General features: G+C 36.4%; 1 protein-coding gene across 1 annotated transcript; it reads left to right on the top strand.

Moving 5' to 3' along the window:
- The first annotated feature begins 13,405 nt into the window (after positions 1–13,405).
- On the top strand, positions 13,406–15,234 carry LOC105172384 (Rubber elongation factor protein (REF)). The gene is made up of 3 exons (XM_011093781.3): positions 13,406–13,581; positions 13,681–13,908; positions 14,628–15,234. Exons 1-3 carry the CDS (start codon positions 13,540–13,542, stop codon positions 15,057–15,059), a joined length of 702 nt encoding a protein of 233 aa, XP_011092083.1. The 5' UTR covers positions 13,406–13,539; the 3' UTR covers positions 15,060–15,234.
- Positions 15,235–22,618: the final 7,384 nt, after the last annotated feature.

The following is a 22,618-nucleotide window of genomic DNA, read 5'->3' as shown; positions in this document are numbered from 1 at the left end:
TAAATATATGTACATAAGATATAAAAGAGGGGGGAGTTGGCACCGCCTCACCCCCCCTCTTAAAAAAATATGTATATATATATGCTTGGGAAGTGGAATACTCACATTCACACACCATTTACAACACACATGTACACATACACAGCCGTAATATTTCAGGTATGAAATCTTAATTTTAATTTTAATTTATATTAATTTATATAATTATATTATTTAATTAATTTATTTATTAAATATTGTTTTTATTGAGCGATATACTATTTAATCGAAATATTTTACGAGTTCGACTATTTAAATTACTGTCGAATTAAATATCACATTTGATATAAAAATGATATAGTTGGTTAATTAAAATATTAGATTTGTTAGATTTAATTATTATTATAGTCAATTTACACAGTTCCATCGGAATGATTAACCAAATATGTAATTCTATGTATTGTTGTTTAATTAAATTATATAGTAGCGATAAATTGATAGAAAATTCATAAAATATTTCTAAAATTATATTTAAGAAATATTATGTTATTAAAGAGGAAAAATGAGGTTCTAATGGTAACATAATTTACGGATGTCATTAAAAATAATAGTTATAAATATATAAGGTGTATGATTAAATGAATTCTTATGATAAGTAAATATATGTTTGTGAAGCTTAGAAAGTGTAGTTATGTAAAATAAAAGGGAATAGAAGTTGAACTTCAATATAAATGGAATATTAAAGGATTGGTGGAAATGTATGAACATTATATAATATTTTATTTAGAGTTTATAAAATATATTGATTAAACGTATAATATTCTATTATAGGGCGTGACGACAAAGTAGAAGGTTGAGAAATCTCTCGTGAAATCAAAGCATTTTGGGATTTAAGGTAAGTATAGTTAATTGGACTTATATATATATATATTGATGTATTTAGTATTATATATTATATATATTAGTTTCTTATATTTGATCATGAACTTGGATTTGTATTTATACACGTGGGTTTTGTATATTGGTTATTTATATATTTAGTTGTGGACTATTTGTTAGATTACCTTAATATCGGTGGAATTGCTACTATGTGTCATATGTGTTTGTAATGAATGGACGTGAGAGTGGTATGATTATTTGATTGTATAATTAATTGTTGCATAAAATCGAATTGATAAGTTATTACTGAGTGAGTAGTTATTATAGAGAATATAATGATGAAGTAGGGATATTGCCGTTGTAACTTGAAATAAAAGATGATGCTTACTTAGTTGGAAACACAGTCAATGGTTTATGATAATGTGATGGTTGATGTGATATGAAAAATAAATGAATTAAGCTAGGTACCATGGCGCATAGGGTACTGGGGTATTCCGGATAGCGGAAAATATCCTGTGCTGTTAGCTACACACTGGGGTGGTGTGGGGATACCATGTTTGTTGTGATGTCCTGTGCTGATATTGCTACACACTAGAGTAGAGAGTATGGGGATATCACATAGAAAGGGTATCCTGTGCTGTATATGATATGATGTTGACTGAGATGATGATTGTCGGCAAAACCATTGACTGGTGTACTCCAACTAGAGTAAGTAGTACCCTTAGTTAATAAATAATAACGTCAAATATTATGCCGTGGGTTGATTTACAGTTGTGGGTATGTATTATTCCTTATATCTGATGTCGCTATGTGACGAATGACTGTTCGTCGATGTGACTGCTTGTACGTGAATTGTTGCCTGTGTATATATATATATAAACTAATTAGCTATACTTATTGAGTAGGCAACTCATTCCTTACCACGTACTTTTCAGGGAATAGGTCACATTGACTAGCCACATCGGACTTCGAGCCGTGCTGTGGTCTTTATTAGGTGAATTAGCCATGACATCTGAAGCCGGAGTTTTGACTGTTTGATTGTTAAATATTCTAGCCTTTTATCTGGTTTGTATTTGAAATTGTGGTACTACTTTCCTTGAGATTATGTACATGAGGACATTTAGTGAGGGTAAATATAAACTTTTGGTGGTATCTATTATCTTCTGTAATATATATATTATATTGATAAATTAGAATTTATTTTACGGGTTGAAAAAGAATTACTTATAGAATGAATTCTAATTAAGGAAAGGATAAAATAGTGATAATTATATATAGTGAGTAGGGGATGCTACATTTTTTATGTTAATTCTGTACTTATTTATGTTCTTTGCATGTTTTTGCAAGCTGAAGTTCCCAATGACGTGCAAGTTGAAGTTTCTAATGAAGTGCAAGAGGGTGTGTCCAATAAAGTGCAGACACAAGCTCAAGTTTCAAAATTGACTGTAGGTATGCTCAGCTTTATGTATATTATACTACAAGTGTTAACATTTAATTATTTGTATAGACAAGAACAAGAATGAGGGCTGCAATTGAAACCACAACTGCAGTTGTGAGCAATAAAAGGGCATCATTAAAAGGAAAAGTTGGAAAAGTAAGTATTACTAACTATAAATGACAATTTAGTGCCTATGACTTGTTTATTTATTCGTTTACATACCTTCAGGCTACATTGGCACCATCCCCACTTTCCAACAATCATGTGTTGTCAAATTGTGTTAGTACATAAGGTAGTGGATCCGAATTGCCTTTGTTGGTTAAGGATGGACAACAACTTGTCACACTTAACAACTTGAAAACAGTTATAAGGCCACTTCAAGAAAAGAAGTCATCGAAAACCACGCATATGCTGCAGAATTTGAAGGTTTTTGCAAGCGAGGAATGATGTTATGATGCAGAATTTGAAGGTTTTGTGAAGTATATAGTTGGTTTTTTTGAAGTCTATATATTGTTTTTGATATGAGGTGGTCAATACCCAAATCTCAATTGTATGTTCACGTGACTGTGCTACTGTTTATTTCTTTTTTAGCAGTCCCGGTTGCTTTGTGTATTGAGCATGTTGCTCTATTTTGTGGATGCTATTGAAAATAAAAAATAATCTTTTTTTGCACTAGTTCTGTACTTTTGTTTCATTTTGTAACATATGGTTCATTTTATTATAAGCAAAACAGGTTGATTGAAATATTCCTATTTCCATATGTTACAAAATATTATCAAAAAACACAAAAACAAAAGGAAGTACACGATTTTGTTCCTTCGACATAGCTTGGGATCCTCTTCTTTCACTCTGTTTATTCGACGAAGTAGCCCAGGGATAATTAGACGTGCCCTTGCACAAAGTGGACTATCCTCCCAAGCAAAGAACCCACAACCGTTTCTTCTTGCACATGCATGGAATCACCTACTCGGATTTTCGTTCGTCCAAGAGGTACGCATCCTTGCAACCTGTCCACAGAACCAATTGATACAGCTAACTTTGGACATTTTCACCATCTTGACAACAATAGAGAAGGAGCAATAGAGAAGCAAATTTTGGAAGAAGCAAGTACGTGTCTATGGATAAAAAGCAAGCCACTCTTTATGGAGAGAGAGCACCCAATTTGGTGGAAAAATTCCCTCCTAAACATCCCTCACGTGCAGTAACAACAAAAAATGAGGTAGGTGAGTCGCCTAACAGTTTTGCCTCTTTCTGTTAAGTATCAATGAAAAAATGCAACTGGGACTAACGATGCAACAATTTTTAATATTTTGGGACTAAATTATTGGACTTGACAATATTAAACCTCAAACTGATACTTTTTTTATACTTTTGGTCCTTACCGTTAGATTTGGCATTTGATACCCACTAAAAATATTAGACCGAACCCATAAACAAAATAGGTCAGCCTAGCTGGCTCCGAGCCCAATCGGCATACCAATAGGGAAGCAAAACCCACAAGCAAGATACATCAGCTCACACCCAGCTGGCTCATCAATAGGGAGGAAAAATCCACAGGCTTATATGCCACTTACTGAATTCGTAGGCCCAAGAAATAAGCCCATACCAGCCGGACACGTGATAAAACTTTCCAACACATTAAGACACATCATCCTAAAAAATGTCCAGGTGGTTCTGAGTAAATCAATGGCAAATGAACTGGGATCAACAAGTAACCAATTTTGGATTTTTAGGCAGATATGTCAAGACTCTGTCCACCTGATGTATCTCAGTCAATATTTATCCATATCTTGCTCTGGATGATAGCCAACTCGAAGGGCTTCCCAACATCGTACAACACTCTGCAACAACCCCCATATCCTGCTCTGTACATACCTATGAATAGAGATTTTTTGCAGTCATTTGGTAACATTCTTCCACACTCTCAAACTTTCACTTATTCTCAGTCTTTTCTCTCTATTCTTAGGCTTTTTTTAGCTTATATTTTGCGCTCCACACGGATATATACATCTTATCACCATTTTATACCATTATTCTCATTTTGATTCGAGTTTTCTTTTTATTTCTTCTTTAATCCGTTACTGACTTAGGCATTAGAGTGCTAATTTCTGTTTTGCAGGGTCAGTTACGGATAATCTTAAGATTTCACGGAAGATCCTTCGACCCTTGTGGTATGGCTGAATTTCTGGTACACACCAGCGTTAGAATTGACAGAAAAATGTCATTTGATGTGCATGTGAGGCAAAAATGACATGAAAAAATAGGGAGAATTGTTGTTTTGGTTCCTAAGGCTAACCATTTATTCAGTTTTGATTCTGAAACTATTGGGCTTGACAATATTAGTTCTCAATCTAACAATTTTTTTATAATTTGTGCTTCATTCTCTCATTTTTTTTCGAGCTCCCATTCTTTCCCACAAAAACCCTTGTTCAATTTCCACTCGTTTTTCTCAAATTCACTGATAATTTTCTATTATTCACTAAATTAACCAATTTTTCTCATTTTTCTTCAAAACCCATTTGAAATTTTTTAGCTCCCAAATCCCTAAATATAGAACCCTTAAACCCTAATCATGATATGGACAAGCATGAATTTTTCTACCCAGAATGAAGGAGTCCATGATGTTAAAAATGAAAATTTAAATCCACAATTGCAAAAGAATGGAAACTAGGCTTCTAAGGAGTTTTGAGAATGAGATTCCCCTCCCCCCCCCATTTATCTCTCAAGTGAACCTTCAAGAAAATTGTGGAAGAGACTAAGACATTTTTTACTTGTTTTCTGTGCATTTATGACTTGTTTTGAGTATTTTTTTTTATTTTCATCTCTCTAAAAAATTTAAATATACTTATTTAATAATAAAAATATATCATATAAAAGTTTTAATATTTAATAATTTAAATTAAATAATTGAATTACAATCATAATATAAAATTTGAATATCTTAACAAATGTGAATATTAATGAAATATAAAAAATTTATACATTATCAACTAATTTAAATATTAAATAAATTATATTTAAATTTATTACATTAAAAAATTATACCTTACTATTTTTTATTTCAATTTTCTTTGAAAATACCAAAAAGATAAATATATTTTCTTATACATATTTATATACATTATTTTTTTATTTCAAAATTCTTAAAAATATATTTATATTAAAAATAAACTACCAAAAAATAAAAAAAAATTAAATTATAAAAAATAATAAACTAAATTTTATTTTTTAATTTTAGATATGTACATGAATGTAAATCTTAAACAATTAGCCTTTAGATAATTATACATACACCCACCAAATGTCAATGTCACTTACACAAAATACCGCTTACTTTTTTGAAAAATTACAAATATGCTTCTAAAATATTAGCATCATTACACAAACTACCCCTATTTTTTGGCTGTTAGGAGTGGTTTCTGTAATTATGCAGGAATAGGGATGGTACATGTAAATAGATTATAAGTTTGGGGGTGTAAATATAATAAGTATCCTAAATTTTTATCATTAACACTTATATTATAATAAAATTAAAATTATTATCATTTGATATATATTTCTAATCACAATTTTAATTGTTCACTAATTTTTATTTTTATTTTTTGCCATATTGTCTGATTATATCTTTTAGGGTGATTTTTTATACATTTCACGTGAAAATACAAACAAGAGATGCTTACATCGGATTATTAGCAAATTTTTTAGACTGTGCTGCTGATGAAACCAAATAAAGGACACGGAAGAAATCTTGATATGAACTAAGGGAAAAGTGAAAACCAAAGAGTTACAATAGGAGCAAATATATAAAAGGGTAAATTACATGTTGGAAAATGATGATTGATAAATTAAAAAATAAATTTATTTTTATCAGATTATATAGTAATAAGTGATTGATTACGACATGTGATACATAACAAGTTTGTCATACGTGGATGATGGTTGATGGTGCTCAATTATTTTTTCCTTAGGGATAATTATACTCTCATTTCCCGAGGTTTGGTGTAATTACACTTAGACCTCCTGTGATTTGAAAAATTACATCTAGCAACCATGAGATTTGCTTCCGTCTAACAAATAAGTTTCTTCGTTAGTAAAAATTCACCAAATTTGTCAATATTAACAAAAACATTGAAAGAAAATCTTTATTTATTATTTACCCCGATTCATTAATTACAGATTTATTGCGGGTTAAATAAATCTTTTTATGACTAAATTACCCTCATACGTCTTCACGCTTTAATGCACTTGAGGAGGTGTATTTTCACTGTTATAAGAGTAGTCTAGTCAAAAAAAAAAAAAAATTCTGCAATATCTGCATATATGGTGAATTTTAATTAACAAAGGGACTTATTTGTTAGACGGAAGCAAACTTCAGGAATGCTAGATATATTTTCTCAAACTATAGAAAATTTAGGTATAGTTACACCAAATTCTAAAAAATGGAAGTGTAATTATCTCTTTTTTTTTTTTTAAGTAGTAAAGTGTATTTAAACTTTTTTTTAAAAAAAAATTATCCACAACCAAACATGATCTACATAGCCGGATGAAATGAGGCGGAGAAGATTATTTTATTCCATGTTCGAAAAACTCTAGTTCAAATTATATTTTGTCGAATCAAATTAATTACAACGCAGATGTAATACACTTACTATATAATTGGTCATTTTTCTTTAATTGTACACCAATCACACAATAAATATATTATACTTATTATATAATTAATTTAAATTTGATCGAATCAGATCTGAACTAAAATTTTCCTTCCATACTGGTGTCTTGTGAATCTCTCCGTCTACATGGACTTTTAGCACCGCAATTTGTTGTGTCCATTCTTAATTTATGTGGAACCAATCCCTCAATCTCATTACCTATTTTTCCCCAACAAATGATTCATATTTCTAAATTTGATATAATTACGAACACCTTTTATTTTAAAAATCAAATACGGCGGCACGCACTATCTGTGCATATAATTTTTTAGTAATGTTTTTATTTCATTGAAGCTCATAATTATTCCTTTATATTAAACTTTGTTATTGTCTTACAACCTCACATACAAAAATTATTTGAAACTTTTTTTAATGCAGTAATTATAAATATATTTTTACTCAAATTAAATTAAAAATTGATACTTTGTTATTGTATTGATAATGATGATTATATATACATGCAAAATAAATACTAATATGTTATTTTAATTTCTTTTAACAATAAAATTAAATAAAATGGGAATAAATTTAATTTTTGAGTACATATAATTACGTGGAATTAATTTTCTAAAGGAACTTGATTGAGCAGGAAAGTTTAAAGGATATTTTTGGTATTATAATAATTTGATGTAGTGGTATAAAAATTACCATTTGAATCTAAAAATTCTCTTTTTTTTTTTTTTATAATAGTATAGATTACAAATGCGTTCCTTATGTTACCGCTCGTCTAACAATGAGCTCAACCATTAACCTCGGTTAGATTTTCTTTCAATTTTTGTGAATCAATCACATATATGTCCTTTTAGATGATGATTTATAATTTTAGTATATTTTTAAAAAATTTCTAAAATATTTTTGATGGACTACTATGTGCTATGAATTATTTAATTTACTCATTCTCAAGCTTCTTTTTTTTTATATATTTTTTAAAACCATTTTTAAAAAGAATGATAGCGATAAATCAATAATTTCTACCTCATCGCATAGAGGCTACAAGATAAATATGTTAAATCTCAGAAAATATAGTGTTTTACTCTATAATTAATCAGCCACCGTAACACACAAAACTTGCATGCATATAATTTGATAGATACAACACAAAAAATTTAAAAATAAAAATTTATATATAATTAAAAGCGGAATAAGTGATGAACATGAGCTAAAGTGAAGAATAAATATAATTGTATATTGACTGTTAAAAGATGGCTTTGATAATTTTAAATAAATAAATAATTATATCAGGACAAATACGTAAGGATATAACTCATATTTTAAAATTTAACGTTGTTGTGTTATAAACCTCCGACTGTGGGAGAGAAGTAGTTTTTGTTTTTATATTAGTATAGATATAGACGAATGGAGGGCGAAAAAGTTTCTTATGATTTGTTTGCTTTTAGATGATGGATTGTATATACTCGATCCGTTATGGTATTGAATTTGGTAGTAAAATTTGATTTGAGAATGGTCCATCAAACAGGTCTTCGGCCGTCAAAGAAAAGTTTGGGCTCAGCTAAATTGGAATGGGCCACTCAGGCCCAGTATATGATCTAAATCATAACGAAAGGTGGGTTCAGTGATGGGCCAGCAATAGGCCCATTGAGGAACTTAAATAACAAAGTTGGGCTGCTCGTTCGCTCAATAGGCCCTGTGAATAATTAAAGGAAGAAAAAAAACAATTCAGGTATTTTTACAAGTTAGATGGTGTTTAACTAAATTTATTAAAAAACTCAAACACTGCAAGAATTTATTTTTAAAATTAAGATTTTTGACACCTTTATTCTTTTTTAAAGCATCTTGATGAGGATTTAATTATTAAAAGATGAAAAAGTCCTTCATTAAGGGTATAAAAGTCATTTCGCCAATCCGCGCATGAGGTCGCAGGTTGGATCGCAGGGACCCGCCCTGCAGTTTGACCCGGACTCAAAGAATGAATAAGCACCGTGTGATTAAAGGGAAACTTGGATCAGGACACGTGGATAGATCTACAGTGTCAATCTGGACCCTATAAATACTTCATATCTGACTAAATCGAGATAACTGACATTTATTGCATTAATCCTTTAACTTCATATCGCATATTTTCATCTCGATCACCAGCCTAGCCTAACGTAATTGTTTTATCCTCAGGCCCCATATCACAGACCTGGAGAGGTGACGTGGTGTCACAGGCGTGCTCTTCTTTCTCGCAGTGGAATGTAATTCTCATATATTTTTCGCTTGTGCGGCGTCTAAGGTTACGCCTAACCTTCAACCAGCCTTCGCACATATCAGAGTATAGCGACAGTCCGTCGCGTGTCCTCGACACTGAAACTCGCTAACGCAACATCTGAATGCCTCCCTGCGGGGCACCGCGTGCCCTTGCGCTCGCCTATCCAGAATGCCCATAGTCGTTGAGGCTCTCGGCACTCGTGCCTTGGCGTCTCGCACACAATCTCGGAACCTGCCGACGCATTGCTCAATGAGCATTCTCGCTCCACCTCAGCATTACGGCGCTACGTATGCGCCCGCAATGCCCATCTCATGCCCAATACTCACTCGGTACATCCTAGGCGCTCGCCCTCGCCATGGCCGCCTTCTATGCCTCACCCGAGTAGGACCGCATCATAAGTCCAAGGCCCAATCGATGTGCCGACATCTTGTCGTTATCTCACATGGCATGCCCGACATGCCTTCTTGCCTTTCGGCTTGGCTTCACAATATGCCCACAAGCGGCGTCGTCCCACGACCGCTCATCTCTAACCAACGGAGCCCCATGGACGGCTAGAACTCGATAGCGCATTCCATAAGTTGGATCACGAGGTCTTGGAATGCTTGCCTCGATCACCCATTCGCACGAGAGGCGTTGCCCCTGATATCACGCAGCCTGCGGGACAACCTTGCACGTCACATGGAGCCTCTCGGCCGAATTGGCGCCCAACGTAGGCATCCTGGCCCTACGCCGCCCGTCAAGTTTTCAAGTCCTTCGGGGACTCTAGAGCTCCTCTTTGAGCTGCCTAGAGCCGGCTCTTGAAGGCCCCCATCATGCCCCCAAGAGATGTTCATTTAGTGCAGACGTCTTCTCAATCTTCTGTCGTCATGCACGGGGAGGGCGGGGAGGGCTGGCTGGAGCTCACCACTGCATGCCCCCCTTGTAATAGGCCTAAGAAAATAATCTCTTGTTCTAAGAGTAGAACACTTAAAGGACCGAGGAGTGCACTTTTTCAGTATCTCCTTCGACCGACCTCCAAATCATGTCCCGCTTGAACCGTAGCATAGCCTACGGCTTGCACATCATAACGATAGAGTTTCAGCCTCATCCGATCATCCATGGCTGAGGAATTGTCTTCACAATACTTTGAAACTACAGTCTCGCCTCTACACTGGCAGACTCTAAACATCGTCGTCGTTTCCTACTGGAACGGAACCTTTTACCTCTAAAACATCTTGGAGGTGCTCCCAATACTCCAAGGATCTCGCCAATGAATCAGTATTGTAAATCTCCAAGAATAAAGCACTCTGCTTCACACATATCTCTCCTGCTCACGCACAGGGTGGCGCTTGATCATCGCCCTTATATCTCTGTGGCCAAAGGTCCTCAGAATGACTTCATACTTGGCGGACAGCATCCCCACACGTCAAGGAAGTTCCCATACAAACAGTATTGCGATCCCCAATCGGTAAGAGTCTCTGCTCGAAGACCGTATGTGCCCTTGCGTGATGGTCGGCATCCCCTATCCGCCCGCACGTCCTCCACAAGTCACTGCCAACCGTCTAGCCCAAGGTGCGGCCAGTGTCACTTGGCCGGGTCAAACTCGTTGATCGAGGTCGTACATTCCAGCAGGATCACATCTTATAAATATATGAGCATTTAAGATCTTTTAAAAAAATTAGCCAATAATCTCCTATTATAGATAAATATTAATATTTGAAAAGTTTGGAAAGAATGTTAACATTTATTTCCAAAAAATAAAAAGGGCGGGATTGTTCCTTATGCAATATTAAAAGAAAGACATTTATGTAATTCTTTAACACAAAAGCATAGAATAAGAAACTTTATAATTTCAATTGTCAAAAAAGTATAATCAATAATTTTACTAATTTCAGAAAAAGTATAATAGTGATTAGAAAAATATCAATTTTAGTGCAAGATCCTTATAATTAATGGTAACATACATCTTTTAGCGGCAAAATTGTGATATTGATCCCATAAGAATGGGCCATTTCAATTTTGATCCTGCCATTTTATAAGATTTTATTTTTTGACCCCAGACCTATTAAATTTTATACGATTAGTCCAAAAATATTCCACTCATCATTAGATACGTAATAACTACACAACTCATCATAATGTTTGGATTAGTTTTCTGAGTGTTTTGTGGAAATAGAGAGAGAAAAACAAAGATAAATAAGTGTGTGTTAGAGATAGTATGTATGTTTGGATTTGTTTTTGGAGATAATTTAAAATAAGTATTATATATTTAATGTTGTGTTTTGGGAGACAAAAATTACTATTCATTGTCAAATCATGTCTTTGGAGATAATTTAAAATAAGTATTATATGTTTAATGTTGTATTTTGGGAGACAAAAATTACTATTTATTGTCAAATCATGCTTTTTTTATATATATTTATGTATATATGTGTGTATATATATATGTATGTTTTTATGCTAAAACAGTTAAAAACACCTAAATAAGGTGTTTTTGAATGATGGCAAACATTGGGTATGTTTTGACTTATCTCGAAAATAAATTGAAAATGAAAACAAACATAATGCATGTAATCCGCACGTGGCTATTAATTGATGATTTTTTTTAGAAAAGAAATACGAAATGATCCTCGTGTGTATGTAATAAAAACAAAATTACCAGTCAGAACAATGAAAACAACCCCTCAACCCTAAACCATTTGTTAGTCTTTTCGAAAACCTGTAGAAATAAGCCCAATTTTTTTATTTTTTATTTTTATTTTTTTTTTGTGTAGAACACTCGAAACACTTGAAAGACGGAGATTTGGAGGAATTTTGAGAGAATATGTAGATAATTAATGACTTAAGGAATTCTTTTTCCTACTATGACAGTTGATATATATATATAGGAAAAAATGCAAGCAATTTCTTTATGATATCGCAAATGAACAAATTACCTCCTTATGAAAAAATAAATAACGATTTACCTCCCTGTGTTTTTTAAAGTACAACAATTTACCCTCTTATAATTTTTAAAATGAAGCAATTTCAGTTTAAAAAATATAAGAGGGTAAATTACTGTATTTTTTTTATAGAGGGGTAATGTGCTCATTTTTAATATTACAGTGGGGTAAATTGCTATTCACCCTATATATATAACTTTTTACTGCATGCACATAATTAAGGATCATAAGATGATTTTCTCTCTAAAATATCACTAGCTAACAACCACATGAAGATTACTTTGACTGTGTCATTAATTTTTAATAACATTGTGAAAAAGAAAAGACTAAATATCTATATTTTTGGACTAACAATTCAAATTTTAACGTAATATACAGTAAAAAATATAATCGTATAAAGTATGAGACTAAAATTAAAATGACTGGGACCAATAGAAAATTATGGACTAACAGTTCAAATTTTTAACGTAATCTACGATAAAAAATAAAATCTCATAAAATACTACATTAAAATTAGGTTTAAATATATTCTATATTCTGTAATTTTAATATTTGACAATTTTATTTTTGATCTTTCTAGAATTTTAAAAGTGTGCTGTAACTTTTGACACTTCTCAATTTTAGTCCTTTTGATACCAATTTTTGAAAAAATTACCGAAATAAATCATTTACGCCTCACGTGGTTCATTCAAATTGGAGCTTTTGTTCTGATTGGGTCATTTTTGTCAATATGAACGAAAAATTAAAAAAAATAACATGGCACATTATTTATCCGGCCACTTTTGCAAAATTCGACACTGAAAGAATCAAAATTATAAAATTTGAAAAATTATACTATTTGTTTACAACTTTTAGAAAGACAAAGTATAAAAATTTTAAAATTGCAAAGAACACATTATTTATTCTGACAATTTTTTCAAAATCCGATATTAAGATAACCAAAATCGCTAAATATCAAAATGTTAGAGAATTATTTTATAATTTTAAAAAAAATAGAGAATAAAAATACCAAACTATAAACATTACATGACCAATATATATATATATATATATAAGCCTTAAAATTGAAATTCCCCAATATTATGGGACCAATATTGCAATTTTGGCATCCTTAGTGACGGTGCATGGAACCTCACGTGCCGTAACTTAGTCCCGAAACAAAAGAAGTCGGACTCCGCATTCTAGAACACGAATGACGTTTCCTTAGCCTCTAAGCAGTCAACACTTTGCTCCACGCGCTTCCGCCCCTCTCTATATATACTCACAGGCAACAACAAAAAGAAACATTCCTACATTAGCATTTCATACGCCTTACATTCTCTTTTCTCCTTCACCCCAAACGAGCTTCTACTCTCGATCGAGGAAATAGAGGAAAGCATTTGTTGTTCATTGTTGATTGATCGTATGGCGGATGCTGCTGACTGCAATCCTCAACAACCCTTACTCGTACGAAAATTAATCCCTCCACTAGTTTTTTCTGTTCTTGTTTTGTGAATCTAGGACTTTTGTTGATTTTCGTTTGGATTGATTTGTTTTGATGTGAAGGCGGAGAGCGAGGAGGAGCAGAGGCTCAAGTACTTTGAATTTGTTCAGGTTATGGCCCTCCATGCGTTGATGTGCGCCGCGAAACTCTACAGTTACGCCAAGGAGAATTCGGGCCCTCTGAAGCCCGGCGTCGACACCGTTGAGGGCACCGTTAAAACCGTCGTCGGCCCGGTCTACGACAAATATCACGGCTTCCCTATTGAAGTTCTGAAATTCATCGATCGGAAGGTACATGTTTTCGTTTGTATTCGTCTTGGAGGAATTGAAATTGCATACTTTTTTGATCGGATTGATTGTTGTTGCTTTCCGGGATATGATTACTTGGACGTTCGGTTTATGGATTTGAAGATGTTGAGGGTTTTTAATCAAGGATTGGTCTAACTGTTTTTACGGATTAATATATTGGTTAACGAAGTTCTTGACTGGAAAATGATATATCAGTTTTCATCTATGACTTGGGGAGTTTTTTGTTTTGAATTATTGACAAGCCGTTGCTCTTGTATACATCAATAATCATTTCTACTTATGGGCTTCAGCTTTTACGATTGGATTAAGTCTTTACAACATCATGAGCTAGAATTCTTAACATCATGAGCTAGAATTTTATGATTGGATTAACTCTAAACATCATGAGAAGAATTATTGTCAATCCATTTTTCACTAATTGCGTTTTCCACCATTTGTCGGTCAAACTTGGTTGATGGGCTGGAATTCTTCTCAACCTTTTGGTTGATGGGTTGAAGAATAGTCCTTATGACGTTCTAGTGATCAACTCCTTTCCCCGACTATTTGATATGTGATCTATTCAATCGGGAAAATCTCTGTATATAGAGCAAGATGAAGTTCAATTGGATTGCAGTCCCCCGCGTGTAATCATTTTGTCTGTGTAATCATCCCGAGATTTCTTGCAATTAAGAAATGCAACAAACTTGAGATCAATATTGCAGGTTGATGAGTCCGTGAACAAAGTACAGAGTCGAGTTCCGCCGACTCTGAAGGAGGTATCCACCCAAGCCTTTGAGACAGCCCAGAAAGCTCCTGCTGCTGCTCGGTCTGTGGTGACAGAAGTTAAGAACACTGGCGTTGTGGGCACTGCCTCAGGACTTGCAAAGACAGTGTACGCCAAGTACGAGCCTGCAGCCAAGGATCTTTACACCAAGTATGAACCTGTGGCTGAGCAGTACGTAACATCAGCCTGGCGCCAGCTGAATCAGCTCCCACTCTTCCCCCGAGTGGCGCAGGCCGTTGGTCCAACAGCCAGCTATTGCTCAGAGATGTACAACCAAACTGTTCAACAGGCTGCTGAGAAAGGATATAAGGTCGCAGCACATCTTCCTTTGGTACCGACCGAAAGGATTGCTAGGGTGCTGAGCACATAGAAGTCAAGCATGCGGCTGTTTTCAGAGGCGCCATTGCAGCCAAATTTGTGAATTGTGGTAGTTGAACCTTCTCTTTCGTCTGTCGTTTCATGCTGTTTTTCTCGGACAGTTTCTTGTATTGAAAGATTAATGATATCATCTTGATGAATATTAGTTGCTTCAGATTTTGTGAGTATTATGGTTCCTATCTCGATCATTTCCATATTCATTAACAGGGCACGATTCTTCTATTGCGAGTTTAGCTGCTTTTAATAGGACGTGAAGCAGTTGGATTCAGGTTCTGCATAATTTTGTCAGTTGTTTTTATGCCTTTGTATCCCTTTCCTTGTAGAAAGACGGAATGATCGACTGAAAAAGCTACTATACCGCTAGAAATGTCAAAGTGCCATCAGCACCATCATCTTTTGGTTTGTAGGAAATGCCAAGATTGATGTGCGTTAGGAATTTGTAGGTGGTTCTGAATTTTCGTTTGTTTTATTTTTCTTGTAGGTAGTTCCAAATTTCTTTTGTTAAATTTTTCTAGCATCTTTTGAATTTTTTGTATGGTCCTTTATTAGGATATTAAAGAATTTACCGCCAATTCTAACGCGACGAAGACGGGGACAACGGGGTTGGGGAAGTTATTTTTTATATATATAATAACAATATATTTTTTTAATTTTAAAATTATTTATATTATAATAATTTATTGGATCTAAATCTTTTATTTTTTCAAAATTCAACGGTTGAAATTAATTGATTAGATCTAACGAACGGCCATTAAAATAAAAAATAACATGTATTAAGTAAGGGTACAACGGTTATTTTCTATAAAAATTAACTCTGTTAGTTAGAATTAACAGAGAGGGGGTAATTGAGTTATGTCTAATAGACACGGGGAGGGGGGGGGGTTAGTCTATTTTTAAAACATAAATGGATTTTTAACCGATTTTTTAAAACTCTGGGGGGCATTTTGTCCTCAATGTTATTCTAAATTTTAAACTAAAAAAATAAAAGAAAATGTGCGTGTAATTCACAAAACGCGTGGGGGGAGGTAAATTGCTTTATTACTGATAATACAGGAGGATAAATTGTTATTTTATTTTTCACACGTGGTAAATTGCTCATTTCTATTAGCACATGAGATAAATCACATTTAACCCTATCAATATTGGTTGTTATCTAATTATTTTATTTCCTAATTCCTTGGAGAAATTATCTTGACAAACCTAAAGAATACTTTTTTTTTTGGGTAAACGTAAGTTTCATTAAGTAAAAGGTACAATAGTACAATACAACAACGTTCAACGATTGATTTATCCCTCGATAGGCCAAAGGGATATGCCATAGTCTGTGTAAAGCACATGAGCTAATCGAAAATGATAAGTTTGTACTAAGGATCCTCTGTTTAACGTCTTTAATGATGACGGCAACAAGAATAGATGGAGGCCGCCTAGTCTGCTCCAACCATCTCTCCGTTCTCTCCAGATATGATAAATACAAGCAGCCAGTAGAGTTCGATAGGCCGCGTTAACGATGTGTTTTTCTCTTGATTTTCGTGCAGCCCAGTTGACATCCCGTGGCCAATCTCGATTAGGCCAGGCGAAGCGCACAACCCTTCTAATAGTTATGAGACATTGTCGTGCATAACGACATCGAAAAATAGGTGATTATGAGTCTCAATCACCCCATCCTCACATAAAACACCGTCACCGAGAGATAACCACGATCGGTTAGTCGTAGAAAGCTTCCCCAAAATAGACAGCCAAAGTATGAAACAATGCCTTGGAATCTTCAGGGAACCTCAAAGTAGAGAAGCCCAGCCTACCTTATGTTCCCAACAGTTCCAAGAATCTATAAAGTGCCTGGGCTGTAGGTCGCCCCTGATCAAAGCGCCAAATGATGCAGTCATTTCCTCCATGGATCTGAGGCAATGTCTCTGTAATCGCCAAGCACTCAATGTCAATGATGATGGGTCATTGGCCCTTCCCTTATAATACTGTTAAGCTTCGTTGACATCGGAAGTTCAAGAAAATTTGGCCCTTTTGGGAATCTATCAATAAGAGGGCTAACGTGGTGCCACGGGTCCTTCCATAGACAAAATCTATTCCCATCACCAATTTCAGTAATCAACCATCAGTCTCAGGATCATATGCAAACATAAGAGTTTTCTCCACCCCCACGAACCCCCACGATCATAAACCATCCAAACTGATGTTTCTCGTAATTGGTCGTGGTATAACCATTCCACCCAGATGGACGTTCTATAACAGCGAATGACATCGCATAATTTATTGCATAATAAAGCCCGATTCAAGTTGGCGAAGTCCTGTAAGCCCTGTCCTCCCTTCGATAAAGGCTTACAGACGTCTTTCTATGCCACTTTTGCAAAACCACTATTCCCTGAGCCTTTCCAAAGGAAAGCTTGAAAGCGTATCTCAATAGCCCTTATAACTCCTTTAGGTAATAGCAAGACTGAACACCAGTAGATGCTAAAAGCCATAAGAACCGATTTAATAATTTGGATCTGTCCCGCATACGATAACCCCATACCCTTCCAACCAGCAATGCGTTGATCAATCTTCCTCAATAAAGGCTGACAATTTGTGATTGATAATCTCGATGAAATTAAAGGAAGGCCCAGGTACCTCATTGGTAGATGGCTCTTTTGCACATTAAGACGAAGTCCAGATAAGTACGCAAACTGGTCAAGCCCTTGTTTGAACATCCCAATGGACGCCATATCAGCTTTACAGAACAACAAGTCATCTACGGATCTAAGCTGAAATAATCTAGAAGCGTCACACTTCTAGTGAAAGGAGAATCCCATATCATGTTCAATCCGCTATAGGAATAGTAAGTGAAGCACCTCCATCACGAGTACGAAGAGGTAGGGTGAAAGAGGGTCACCTTGTTGTAGACCCCTAATACCCACAAATAAGCCATGCGGTTTTCCATTCAGCCCAACTGAGTACGATGGTGATGTGACACATTCCTCCATCCATCTAGTAAATTGTGCCGGGAACCCAAAAAGTTGCATAACTGCAAGAAGGAAGTCCCATTCCACTGTGTCGTATGCTTTCGGAATGTCCACTTTAAGTGCACACGTGGGGGTAGACGGGCCTGATTATATCCTATAAACAGTTCCTGTGCAAGCATAATATTGTCTCCAATACTACGCCCAGGTATAAAAGTAGACTGATAAGGACTGATTAATTTTTCCAAAACAAGACTCAGCTTCTGAACCAGGATTTTCGCAATAATTTTATAAAGGACATTACAACATGAGATAGGGCGAAAATCCGTGACCATCACAGGGGAGTTTACCTTAGGGATTAGTGCTAGAAACGTGGTGTTAATTTGCTTTAGCAGCTTCCCTATTGCAAAGAAATCCAATATAGCTTTTGTAACTTCCGCTCCCACAATCGACCATGCCGCTTTATAATAGCCGGAAGAATATCTATCAAGTCCCGGTGCCTTGTCCTCAATGATGTCGAAAACTACCTCCTTAACATCAATTGCCGTAACTGGTTTGAGGAGGAGTTGGGCGTCTTCTTCATTCAGCACATGTCTCGTCCATGGTCTTAGATACCGTATATCAATCACCAGTTGCCGTTGTTCCCCGCCTAATAGGACCTGATAAAAGGAGACAAACTCATGAATTACAGCTCCTGCCTTTGTGTAGGTATTCCCTTGCTCGTCATTAATCTGCAAGATCCTCCTGGCAGTTCTTCTTTGGGCTATCTTGCGAAAGAAGACTTTGGAGCATTGGTCTCTACTTTTCATCCAATGCATCTTAGCCCCTTGTTGTAGCATGATTTGCTCAAACTTCACGGTCTTAGCATAAATCATCTTACAACAGTGTTCAAGCAATAGAAAGAGCTCATCCAGTCGGTCCATACTCAGTAATGTCTGGGCTGTCTCAAGAAATCCTTTGGCTAACTGGACATTAAGTGATAGATCACCCTTATTTCTCCTCTGCTCTTGAAAGACAAGTTTGAGAGCTTTAAGATTCCGTGTTACCGCATATATAGGTACGCCCACAACAACATGTCGTCAGACATTCTACACACTCGGGAGAAAATCCGAAGAGAGAGTAAGGTAATTGTCAAATCTAAACATACCTCCAAGTTGCATTTGTCTGTCCCCATTCAATATAAGGACCGAGTGATCCGAGTCCGGGGCAAGAGACTAGAATAACACTATGTGGGGAATCGTGAGAGCCATGTATCATTAATGAGCATCTGGTTTAGCCTCTTCCATAAGCTTCGCGAGCTCGAACTACAATTATGCCACGTATGCCATTCACCCTGCGTGGGAAGTGGGTGTAAAGCAGATGTCTGAATACATGCATTAAACTCATCCATGGCCAGCCTAATGTCTCCGGAGGTTCCACAGACCTCACTGAGGTCACGAACCGCATTAAAGTTCCCCCTACTAACCATGACTCATCCATCATCTGGGTACCTAGCAAATTTAGGGATTCCCATAATTGTCTACATTCAATAACTTCATTAGCACCATAAATAATCGTAATAAGCATCGACATGCACGTATAACCACACAGCAATGAATAAACTGAGCCCCCAAGTCGAGCACATTTACATCAATAAAATCATCGTTTCATGTTATCCAAATACGATTACCAGTAGTATCATTGTCAACAAACCATTTCCACTGGGCTAAAATGATAGATCATATGCGAGATATATTATTCATACGTACACGGGTTTTAAATAGGCCAAGAAAGTGTAACCTGAACTCAGCTACAAGGTCTGTTAAAGCTAGCTAATGGTCCCTCTTGTTTAGGCTGCGAACATTCCAGATTGCAGCGTTCAATATGGTCACCACTAGTGGGGTTGCTGATGTTAGGACCCCTCGTGGATGTTTCTGCATTATCAGTGAAGTTTAGTACATCAAAGAAATTGAAGATGACGGCTTCTTTACCCTTATTCCATCCATAGACACTCATCAGCTCATTGGGAGGTTCACGAGCGACGGGCCGCTGCGTGATAACTGTGTCCGTATCACCCGTGGGCTGGGATATAGAAGGACCAACCATGGGGATAGAACCCGCGCCAGGCTGCTACGTAGGACTAGCCTCTTTATCATTAGAGGCACTAACTTTAGGAACGTGAACCGCTACAGGTGGTTTCATTGGTTTGGGACCTTTGATCAACGAGCATTCCTTAGACGAATGCCTTAGACTCATGCACACATTACATTTTGGGGGAAGCCATTCATATTCCACGTTCACCTTGCATAGCGATTCCCCGCCATCCTCATCCGGTGTCATAATGATTATGTGTTTAGGCAATTTCGAACTAATATCGAGCATAACACATACACGAGTGAAATTCAGTCTTGTGCATGCTCTCGTAATAGCATCTGGATATAATGGCTTTCCAACTCCACTAGCTATTGTGCTTAAGCCCTCTGTTGTCCATAGCTCAATCAGTAGGTGAAGCAATCTGATCCACATTGGGTTTTGGGTATGCTTGAGTTTACGCATCGCCATTCCTGGTTGCCATTTCTAAAGCACTATTGGTTGGCCCTGATACAGCCACGACCCTCATTCTATTACATCTTCCATGTCCATAACCGTTTTAAACTGGAAGAGAAAGAAACCATTTATCGTGCCAGTAACGTCCCGCAATGTAGGCCAAATAGGAGTAACATACTCTTTTAAGTGATGGAAATATGGCCGTTTTCCTAGAAAATATCCCATCGTTGTTGCTTTCCACCTACGAGAGGCATCACGAATCGGTTCCAACATCGGACGAACTATGACTTCACCATTTTGCATCACTGGTTCAACATAAGACAATGTTATTTGGGAGGAATTATGAAAAGCAGAAGCAATTTTATCATCAAAAATAGGAATTTGAGGACTGGTACGTTGTGGAACATTTCCAACAAACAAACCCGTATTAACGGACGTTGCCTTCGCCACATTCAGAGTACCCACGTGCACCTCCAATGATCGACCTTTTTTTGGTGCCGGCATGTCAACAGTCACCTGAGCAGTATCTCCCACCATAGAAAGAACAGGCCAGCCATTCTACAGCAGTTGCGATGCTGCATCAGAAAAATCAGCGCTGTCCGTTGCTGGCCAAACTGCCGTTGTCGCCGGCTGCTCGTGACCCATCTCCTTCTCCACCGCCAACGACTTTCCAAATGGCAGAGAAAGCCCCATCTCACCCACCTATTCCATCACCGGCTCAGTAAGAGCAGAACGCACGCCAAACGTCTGCTGCGCCGAAACCATCAAGGGTGTGCGATTAATGCGGCACCACCCTGGTTTTCTCTATATCCGCAGCTGCTTCCTTATTCGCCGGCGATATTAAATGTCTGCATGCCTTGCACAGCCCTCTACTGAAAGAAATCATGCCCATCGCCGATAAAGCTATCATTTTTTTCCAACGCCCAAACTTCGACTCCCATTGAAATTTCAGGCGTTCAAGGGTAGCCTTTGAAGCCTCGTCGCTGGTGTCTAGCACCTTGTGTGCAAGTTGTAGGAATTCCTCCATGTTAAATTGTGATGCCCATGTCCAGCTGCTATGGCAACCAAGTTCTTCATCCATGGTAGCGCCCCCCAGACCCAAGGGGATTTTCAGTAGCAGCTTGGCCCATAGCCGCCAACAACGACAGAACCAGTTTCCACCTCCACTGATCCATTCCCCACGCAGCAATTGAAGTCATTCGAAGGTGCGCCGCCAAACCCTAGTTGAAGGCGGCGCACCCCATCTTCCTCGTCTACGGCCAAGATTGTGTCTTTTTTTGTCGGCATGTCATTTCCAGCCTCTGCAATGCTTTGGAAGGTCCTCTGTCGCCGCCAAATCGCCCTTTTTCGCCGGCAACTCTTCACCTTCCGCCGGTGGCTCTTCGTATTCCGCATGAAAAAACAGCGGTTTGCCTTGAAAATCGCCATGGCCGACCTCCTCACGACGGCCACCATCATCCTCAACGTCCCCCTCGTCGGTTGGAGCTTCCCCACCGTCGCCGGCTGATTGCATGGAAGTAAAGGCATGAGTGTGTATGTTTTGTAGTGTGCTAGTGTGTGTGAGAGAAGAAAGAGAATTTGGAGAGTCCATTCTTTACTGTAGTTGCATTTGGACGGGAGAGTTTGAGATTGTGGAATTTAAATTTAATTTTATTTGGATAAATTTAAATTTTGAAGGTTTTTAAATTCTTTCGTTCTAGTTTTAAGTTATGTTTTGTTGAATATTGATAAATTTTAAATTTTAAATAAAGTCATTTGAAATTATTTGTCCATATCATTATTCAAATTCATATCCATCAATTCAAATGCATTCTAATGTGATATTGTGATAGAAAATTATAATTTTAGTCCTGTAATTTAGGTCGGGTGGCGAATTGATTTTTGCAATTTAGTTCAATAACTTTAATTTCGGCACATGCATTTCTGGCTAAATTGGTTAGTAAAGGATGAACAGTACCAATTTTTTTTTTAAGTTACAGGACTAAATTGTGAAAATAAATTTGGATAGGAACAAAAATTTCACCCCCCATAAGTTACAGGACAAAAAATGCACTTTTCCTATCTGAATTGATGGATC

The sequence above is a fragment of the Sesamum indicum genome, linkage group LG10 (genome assembly GCF_026168435.1).
Source record: "Sesamum indicum cultivar Baizhima isolate 11 linkage group LG10, ASM2616843v1, whole genome shotgun sequence".
Lineage (NCBI taxonomy): Eukaryota > Viridiplantae > Streptophyta > Magnoliopsida > Lamiales > Pedaliaceae > Sesamum > Sesamum indicum.
The sequence above is the reverse complement of the archived record's forward strand: the minus strand, read 5'-3'. Positions and strand labels throughout refer to the sequence as shown.